This window comes from Lampris incognitus, chromosome 2, assembly GCF_029633865.1.
Source record: "Lampris incognitus isolate fLamInc1 chromosome 2, fLamInc1.hap2, whole genome shotgun sequence".
Taxonomy (NCBI): Eukaryota; Metazoa; Chordata; class Actinopteri; order Lampriformes; family Lampridae; genus Lampris; species Lampris incognitus.
The window spans coordinates 119,533,397-119,543,117 of NC_079212.1; the positions used below are offsets into that span (position 1 = coordinate 119,533,397).

Sequence of the window (9,721 nt, forward strand, 5' to 3'; positions counted from 1 at the left end):
GTCAAACCTTGAGGCAGATGGGCTACAGCAGCATCATATATATAAAGACAGCTGTAGGAAAAAAATAATTCATAGCAGTACAAGCCTGTTTCATGTGTCACATACTCATCAGCTGCCAACTGTGTGTGTGTGTGTGTGTGTGTGTGTGTGTGTGTATATACATACATACATACACACACACACACACACACACACACACACACACACACACACACACACATATATATATATATAAAATATATGTCTGTGAATGTTCTCATTCATCCAGGTCATGGTTATCCAAAGGAGTTGAATCAAGTGCAACTGGACTTGGTATATATCCGTGAAGACGTTTAGCCTCTCATCCATTATACATTATTATATCCATTATACAAACTGCTTATCCTGTTCTCAGGGTTGCAGTGATACTGGTGCCTATCCCAGCAGTATATAAGAAATAAATATATAGTTATTTTGGACACTAAGAATGTAATTGTACAGTAATACCTGTGTGCTAGGCTTGTCTAATTATAGAAATATTTGCATTGCATTAATATGCATCCTGTAGTTTGCATAAGCGAGTGATGTTACAGCATAGCCTTTATTTCCCTTGGGGCACGTAGAACAGTCTGTCCAGGATATTTGAGGTCCTGATTTTAGTACTAACAAAATATATTGCCATGGCATCAGGACAGCTGCTAGGATGGAGACAAGTCAAGTGCAATCACTGTCAAAGAAAGGCATTGATGTAACCCAAATAAACCTTAAACAACCCACTGCTCAAAGTAAAATAAATGAAAAATAACAACAATATTTAAAGGCAGTACCAGTAAGGCCAATCCACCACTAATATTTTATTTTTCACACCAAATACTACTTTTCCTTTGCTGGTTTCTCTCTCAATATCTGTGCTTTGCGGTAAAACAGGCTAAAGTGGCCCCACTGACCAATTCAAATATCATTAGTGTAAAAATGGAGTGAGCTTATTTTGTAAAATGTTATAAAAAAAAGGCAAAAAAATCGTTGTAGTTTCATTCAAAATTAGTATCTACACACCATGTTGCATTGCATCAAATTATTAGAAAATTACAGCATTCAGTTCAAAGACCCATGTCTTGAGGTTAAGATATTCCACTATCAAAGCAGGATGTATATAGGATTTTTTAAGGCAGAAGATCAAATAGGAGGCAACACATTTTGCCACCATATCATTATCCACACTAGCAGCTCTGGAGAGATAAACTCTTGAACAGTGATTGTGAACATTAGAATGGTTTGCAAACTGCCAACTCCAACTCTTGATTGAGAACAGAAGTAAGGGCAAATGTCTGGGGCACCCAGGTAGTGTGGCAGTTTATTCCGTTACCTACCAACACAGCGATCGCCTGTTCGAATGAATCCCCGTGTTACCTCTGGCTTGGTCAGGCATCCCTACAGACACAATTGGCTGTGTCTGCGGGTGGGAAGCCAGATGTGGTAATGTGTCCTGGTCGCTGCACTAGTGCCCCCTCTGGTCGCTCGGGGTGCCTGTTCAGAGGGGAGGGGGAACTGGGGGGGAATAGCGTGATCCTCCCACGTGCTACGTCCCCCTGGTGAAACTCCTCACTGTCAGGTGAAAAGAAGCGGCTGGCGAGTCCACATGTATCGGAGGAGGCATGTAGTAGTCTGCAGCCCTCCCCAGATCAGCAGAGGGGGTGGAGCAGTGACTGGGACGACTCAGAAGAGTGGGGTAATTGGCCAAGTACAATTGGGGAGAAGAAAAAAAAGAGGGAGGGTGGAAGAAGTAAGGGCCAATGTGCACTGCGAGCAATTTTGACAAGGTACCTGTAGCCGAGCCCACACAGCGGTCTGAGGTTGGTGTGTCCACTGGCATGCGGAGCAAGTGGGAGACAGACAGTTTTTTTTCAGGCCCACTATTTTTCTGCTCCATTTTCATGGACCAGTGCATGTGAAGTGTCAAAAGAAATATGTGAATCTAATGTACCACAATTTTCCCTACACAGGCATTTGACATAAAATGTATAAATATACTATCTCATCTGAGGCAAAATTTCAGTTTCTAGAAACAAATGACTGCTATTAACCTTTTTCTCCCCTCTGGATACATTTCTCTGGAGCCTAGTTTACTATCCATCTTCTTCCCTGGCTAGCCATATGCATACAGAGCAAATATACTAAGCACCATTTATTCACACAAGAACCCCTTCATCACTCCCTCATCTAAGTTAAGTACAGAAACACCACAAGAAACCCAACATTTCACTACTCTCTCATGTCCGTGCAATGTTCCTGGTGGACATTACAACCCCGAACCAGATGTAACATACATTTGAGAGAAACAGTGGATATTCGCCCTAAGAGTTTACAGCTCTACCGACAATAGCTCAGTTAGAGCAAGTGTAATGATACCCCCTGCTGCCACGCTCGCTCCATGTTCTCAGCACAGATGCATTACAGAAAATGTAAGCGTTTAACAGAATGTTAGTGACAAGGTTACCACCTCTACCCACTGCTCGTCAGGCCTTTACATGATGCTGACCAAGCTGTGAAATACAATACCCTACAAAAACAGCACTTGCTGCTGTTTTCAGACCAACCCTGCTGCTGGACAATAGCCAAGAATATGTGAAAGGATCTGAGGTGAATATCAGTCGCTGAAACTCCACAAATGATGTCTTAAGACATACACCATGTTTTAATCTTCAGCTTCAATCATATTAAAGCTTAAGTCATATTAATAGTGTTAACCTCATCAAATCTGGGATGCCATATTTGTCAGCTGCTGACTCCATGTGCCTATCTGTAATTGATGTATCTAGCTGTAATTGGAAATGGACACTATACCAATTAGAAACACATTCTCAATTAAGCAGCAACTCTGAAAGTCGTAGTTTGTTTTTTGGATGGAACAGTATTTTTGTCTAGAAAACATTGCTCATCAAGAATCAATAATGATCACTGCTATCTGATCCCCAACATAGTGCCAGTGAAGATTTTTAAACCTAAACCAATTAATGGTAATGCAGTACGCACATCAAGTATTTGGATGATTTTCACTGACATGTTGGTAGTAAAATTTAGCCAGGGTAATTTACCTGTACTGTGGTGAAGAGCTTCCTTGGGCTTCACATCTAAAGGTAGCTTGTTGGTCTGCGGAGTTGATGGGTAAAATTAGGTCACTGGGCTCTGTTGTCCATTTCGGCCCTTGAAATATGACATCGTCTGCACGGGCTGTAAAAATGGCAAGAAAATGTGTGACAAAAAAACCTTTAAAAAAAAATGTTTCACCTTAACAAACAAAAACATTGAAACCGCTGAAAGAAAAGATCACCAAGACATAAATGCAGTGACCGAGCAAACAAGTTGTCAACAGAGGATTAATGGCCAAATAAATTGGATTTAAGTATGCCAATACATCTACAGACACTCAACATATACCAATATATATATATATATATATATATATATATATATATATATATATTATGTGACCAACTGCATTCTGAAACATTTCTGCAGCTGAAGAAATTAGAAAAAAAAATTAGCAGGACAAGTTGCTATGTTTATGACATTGCCATACCTGAAGTGTACATTAGCTACAGATGACAACAATGATGGCCACTATTTGAATATGTCCCACTGTGCATAAAATCCTTAGGCCATACTGTAGGGATTGCATATATTATATAACTTTTCTGTTTGTTTGTTTGTTTTCCAAGACAGTACCTTTTAAATATTTAGTAAGTTAAGGCGTCTTGGATAATTTCATGAAGTTATTAAGACCCTTGCCCTTTCATTTTATTTTAATATAAAATGAAAGGAAATAATAACAAAAAAGTTTAACAATTGGTTAGCAAACATGGTTATATTTTTTGGCTCTTGGAGAATACTATGATTGAACTGGGCCACCCAATGTTATGTACTTTTGGGTAAATGGTTAGAAAGCAAACTACAAAGTCTCCACATCAGGACATATTTTAAAGAATTAGCATATGTCATGTGTAAGTACTTGATGTGTTGTGATCAACTTAACGGATAACTTTTAAAGAGGGTTTTGTCTTACTATACATGTGCGTCTGACCCCATGAGAATGCATTATTCATTAATTTCTTAGGAGCTATAAATAACAAGATGTGGATCACAGTGTTGTGTAAAATAAAACCAAAGTTAACACAAGGCCAGGGTAGGCCTAATTACTAATACCCAATACTGTTTAATAGTAAGATAGCCTTCACAAACTGTTTAAGGCTGAAGTAATAAGAACATTAATCAACACAATTTATTTGTGCAAGGCAAGTAGAAATGAAGGCAAGGTATGAAGAAGAAAGGAGGTAATATATAGAATTGTTCTGAAAAGTAGAAAAATTAATTATCAGTGCACAATATTAAAGCAAATTAGCAGTTGAAATGAAAAAGAAACTTGACAGTTAAACATTCAATCAGGGTTCAGGTTTTAATCCAGTAAATTATTGCTAAATAGAAAATTTCAAACTATGAAACATGGTGACATCAGTGCCTAATGTACACATGACAGCCATTTGAAATATTTATGGTTTATGAAAATTGATGAAAACAGAATGTACATTTCCAATGTATATTTATTTCTGAAAGGTAATTATGTTGTACTGTAATTTCACCTCAGAGGAAATTCTACTAGTTTGTTTTGCAGAAAGCAATGTGGAAAAAAAAAGAAAAAAGGAATCCTCATGTCAATATTAATCACTGTTGTTTTATCAAATAGGGTGACTTGCCTTGTTTTTCAAATTTTAAAGCTTGGGTAGGCAAATAAAAGCAATTCTGTTATATTTGTTGAAATTGTCTTTACATCCCAACAGCAATCAATAAATAAAATGCTTTGACAAAAAAGAAAAAGAAACAAAAAAAAGAAACAAAAAAACAACAATCCGGTATCTGTGGCTGTCACAGGTCTGTAATAAGCCCGTCCAATCATTTCATTCGGTCCACATGAAATGATCACATGGCCTATATGCCCCTCTACATACCTATCCGCCTGCCTGTGCACCGTGCCATACACCCGGCAACGGGTTGGGGGAGAGGCTTTGAAGGAAGGCATGAAAGTTGGTGGGGGGGGGCTAGGACATAGGTTGGGGGAGAGGCTTTGAAGGAAGGCATGAAAGGTGGGGAAGGGGGGGGGGGCTGGGACATTCCAATTAATATGTAGCAGGATGGTCAGAGCTGCGGCCGTTTTTATTTGAACTGCTGCCATTGCAAAAAAACTTAGTTGTAGCAGCCTAACTTCCATATAAACCGACTTGCGGCAAGTCACAGACTTTTTTTTTTTTAAGTCGCGGACTCACTGAGCTGAGGTTTTGCAGTAACAACCAAATCAGCAGTGGAGTAGTGTGAACATTTACGACCCCACTGACGTATGTTGTCCCTATAACTATCAACAATCGCCGTTTAATTTAGAACTACTCAAATGACCATGGCAAACAGTTCAATGTCCGTTCTACTCATTCAATTTCTATGGGCTGGCTGCGATTTTTTATCTTTTATTTTTTTCGGTTGGATACTTTCAAAATCTACTACTACTTTCGGCTGCTCCCGTTAGGGGTCGCTACAGTGGATCATCCGTTTCCATTTCTTCCTGTCTTCTGCATCTTCCTCTGTCACACCAGCCACCTGCATGTCTTCCCTCACCACATCCATAAACCTCCTCTTTGGCCTTCCTCTTTTCCTCTTCCCTGGCAGCTCCATATTCAGCATCCTTCTCCCAATATACCCAGCATCTCTCCTCCACACATGTCCAAGCTATCACAATCTTGCCTCTCTTGCTTTGTCTCCAAATCACCCAACTTGAGCAGTACCTCTAATATAATTGTTCCTAATCCTGTCCTTCTTCATCACTCCCAATGAAATCTTAGCATCTTCAACTCTGCCACCTCCAGCTCCGCCTCCTGTCTTTTCATCAGTGCCACTGTCTCCAAACCATATACCATCGCTGGTCTCACAACAATCTTGTAATCCTTCCCTTTAACTCTTGCTGGTACCCTTCTGTTGCAAATCACTCCTGACACTGTTCTGCACCCACTCCACCCTGCCTGCACTATCTTCTTCACCTCTCTTCTGCACTCCCCGTTACTTTGGACAGTTGACCCCAAGTATTTAAACTCATATGCCTTCGTCACCTCCACTTCTTGCATCCTCAACATTCCACTGTCCTCCCTCTCATTCACGCATAGGTATTCCGTCTTGCTCCTACTGACTTTCATTCCTCTACTTTCCAGTACATACCTCCACCTCTCCAGGCTCTCCTCAACCTGCACCCTACTCTCGCTACAGATCACAATGTCATCAGCAAACATTATTGTCCATGGAGACTCCTGCCTGATCTTGTCCGTCAACTTGACCATCACCATTGCAAACAAGAAAGGGCTCAGAGCTGATCCTTGATGTAATCCCACCTCCATCTTGAACCCATCCGTCATTCCAACTGCATTGGAATTGTCACACTACCCTCATATACTGCACCACTTCTACATACATCTCTGCAACTCCCGACTTCCTCATACAATACCACACCTCCTCTCTCAGCACCCTGTCGTATGTTTTCTCTAAATCTACAAAGACACAATGTAACTCCTTCTGGCCCCCTCTATACTTCTCAATCAACATTCTCAAAGTAAACATCACATCTGTGGTGCGCTTTCATGGCATGAAACCATACTGCTGTTCATTAATCGTCACCTCTCCTCTTAACCTAGCTTCTATTACTCTTTCCCATATCTTCATGCTGTGACTGATCAACTTTATACCTCTGTAGTTGCAACAGTTTTGTACATCACCCTTGTTCTTGAAAATCGGTACCAGTATGCTTCTTCTCCACTCCTTAGGCATCCTCTTGCTTGCCCCCACTGCCATCTCTCCGAAACATCTCCATGCCTCGACAGGCATGTTATCAGGACCAACTGCCTTTCCACTCTTCATCCTCTTCATAGCTTCCCTCCCTTCCTCCTTGCTAATCCACTGCACTTCCTGATTCACTATCCCCACATCATCCAACCTTCTCTCTCATTTTCTTCCATCAGCCCAAAGAAGTACAAAGTACTCCTTCCACCTTCTCAGCAAACTCTCTTCGCTTGTCAGCACATTTCCATCTCTATCCTTGATCACCCTAACTTGCTGCACATCCTTCCTAGCTTGGTCCCTCTGTCTAGCCAATTGGTACAAGTCCTTTTCTCCTTCCTTAGTGTCTAGCCTGTCATACAACTCACCATATGCCTTTTCCTTTGCCTTTGCCACCTCTCTCTTCACTTTACGCTGCATCTCCTTGTACTCCTGTCTATTTTCTTCATCTCTCCGACTATACCACTTCTTCTGTGCCAACCTCTTCCTCTGTATAATTTGCTGTACTTCCTCATTCCACCACCGAGTCTCCTCGTCTTCCTTCCTCTGGCCTGATGACACACCAAGATTTTGAAAGTATCCAACTTGTCACTCAGTTGGATACTTTCAAAATCTAGTATGTAAATGGCAGTTGGCAAAACAGAATGGGAAAAACCATATTTAGGAACACCTGGGTAGCGTAGCAGTCTATTCCATTGCCTACCAACACGGGGATCTTTGTTCGAATCGCTTGGTCAGGCATCCCTACAGACACAATTGGCCATGTCTGTGGGTGGGAAGCCGGATATGGGTATGTGTCCTGGTCACTGCACTAGCGTCTCCTCTGGTCGGTCGGGGTGCCTGTTCAGGGGGAGGGGGAATTGGGGGGAATAGTGTGATCCTCAAATGTGCTATGTCCCCCTGGCGAAACTCCTCACTGTCAGGTGAAAAGAAGCACCTGATGAGCCAACATGTTTCAGAGGAGGTATGCAGGGATTGGCAGAGGGGGTGGAGCAGCGACTGGGACAGCTCGGAAGAGCGGGGTAATTGTCTGGGTACAATTGGGGAGACAAAGGGGGGGGGCACAAACTGTGCGTCAGAATGGCAGGATGGTAAAAAAAAAAAAAATTCCATGGGTTGTTATGGTAATGTATTGTTTGCAAAGAAAAAAAAACTATTCAAATGTGTTTTATGTTTGTTTGTTTAATTATATACAGTAATTCTGTCAATCAATATACTTATAAAATTAATCCGCCATCTTTTCTTTTTTGTGATGTGCTACGTAACATCTGGTTGTAAATTCCGTCACGGAGGACAGCAAAAAGTTAAAATATTTTAACTATGGATGGCAGAGCCATCTGTCATTGCCATTGTCGCCATAATTTGCCAGTGCCATCTGATTTGATTTCACCACCTTGCTCTCATCCACAATAATGACTTCTAGTTTTCCGTCTGCCGTTTACTGGATTCCATGTGAATGCAGTATTACTCTTGCTGGTTTATCTAAAGCTGCCTACCCTAGCTTTAAGGCACATTTTATATAGTGTGTGCACTTGCAGCCTGTTATTATGATAATGAATATGCAAAAAATGAAACCAAATACCCAAGTAATGGGGAAAGCAAATTTGAAGGATTGACTACTGCCTAGACCAGAACAAAGGACCTATATGTTAAAAAGGCAGCGTTGTCCTTCAGTTCGCTTAGAATGTGCTCACTTGAGAATTAGGTGTGAATTACCCATGAGGCCATTTGAACAACATTCAGTGGGATTTACAATGTCATCTGCAAAAAGGGTTGACATTCTGGTGGAGAGTCTGTATTTCTTCCTTCCGAATCCCAGGTGGCCACAAGGGCAGAACAAGGTACAGAGGCAAGTAGATTGTGCTAAAATGTGGCACTAGTTTCATTTCAAGGATCCTGATCTCGAACATACCATAAACAGGAGTAGGAGTGTAATCCCAGATGTCTCTGACAGTGTATTGAAAATGTATAATAGGCAGCCACTGAAAGGATGGTGAAGGTCATAATGGCGAGGTATTCTTCATGTAATAATGGCAACCAAATTAATGCAACCTTTTGGTCTAGTGAAAGAACCTTAATTGGGTCAGTTAAAACTGTTTTAATTGCAGCGCCCCCCTCAAAAACAGTTGATAATTTATACTTTATGGACACAGATTTCATTAATTCATTCATTCATTTTCAAACCAATAACCCTGATTATAGATGCACCCTGGACACATGGAAACAGTGAGCAGTTACTCCACCACAAGGGATTACATAAATAAAAACTCTAAGGTACCTTTGGAGTCATTAAACAACAGACATTATCTATGAAGCTAACAAGGGAAAAGGTGTTAAGACGTACATAACCATAACAGCGGATGCAGTTCACATCAAGTTAAACATGTAGCAAAACATCTTACCTGCAAGGCATCCGGTGATTGATAGCAGAACAACTCGTTTCCATAGTAACATCATCTTTAGTTGCCAAGGGCAAATAAGACCCTCATCCAATTTCTTGCAAATGGAATGCTCTCCCTTGAATGTAAAAATTTTAAACTGAAGGGAAAGTAATTAGGGATATAATTAAAATGAGACATTTTGAGCCAAATGTGACAGGCATTCAACAATACACATTATTTCAGCTATAGTAAGTTATATATTTTGTGGCCATTATTTGTCAGCAAGTATGAGTCAAGCAAAAGTAAATTGTACAAGAAGTATGGACTATTGCTAGAGCAGACAAACTTAAGACACAACCGCAGAACTCATTTTCATGAAACACAGAAGCAAAATGGCTGCTAAGAGGCTTTCTTTTCCTATACCATGCATTTTTCATCCTACATAACAAGCTCAAATTCTTTTCTTTTTTTTTTCCAAATAGAAAAGTGAGAGA

The 9,721-nt window shown here is 40.6% G+C and overlaps 1 protein-coding gene across 1 annotated transcript in view; it reads right to left on the bottom strand.

The window, feature by feature from the left end:
* Window positions 1–9,303, bottom strand: part of cntn3b (contactin 3b) — a 107,601-nt gene extending 98,298 nt beyond the window's left edge. The window contains exons 1-2 of the mRNA XM_056273322.1: window positions 9,249–9,303; window positions 3,075–3,210 (exon numbers count right to left, since the gene is read on the bottom strand). Coding sequence (XP_056129297.1) covers window positions 3,075–3,210; window positions 9,249–9,303 — 191 coding nt within the window. The remainder of the gene's footprint in view (window positions 1–3,074; window positions 3,211–9,248) is intronic.
* Window positions 9,304–9,721: the final 418 nt, after the last annotated feature.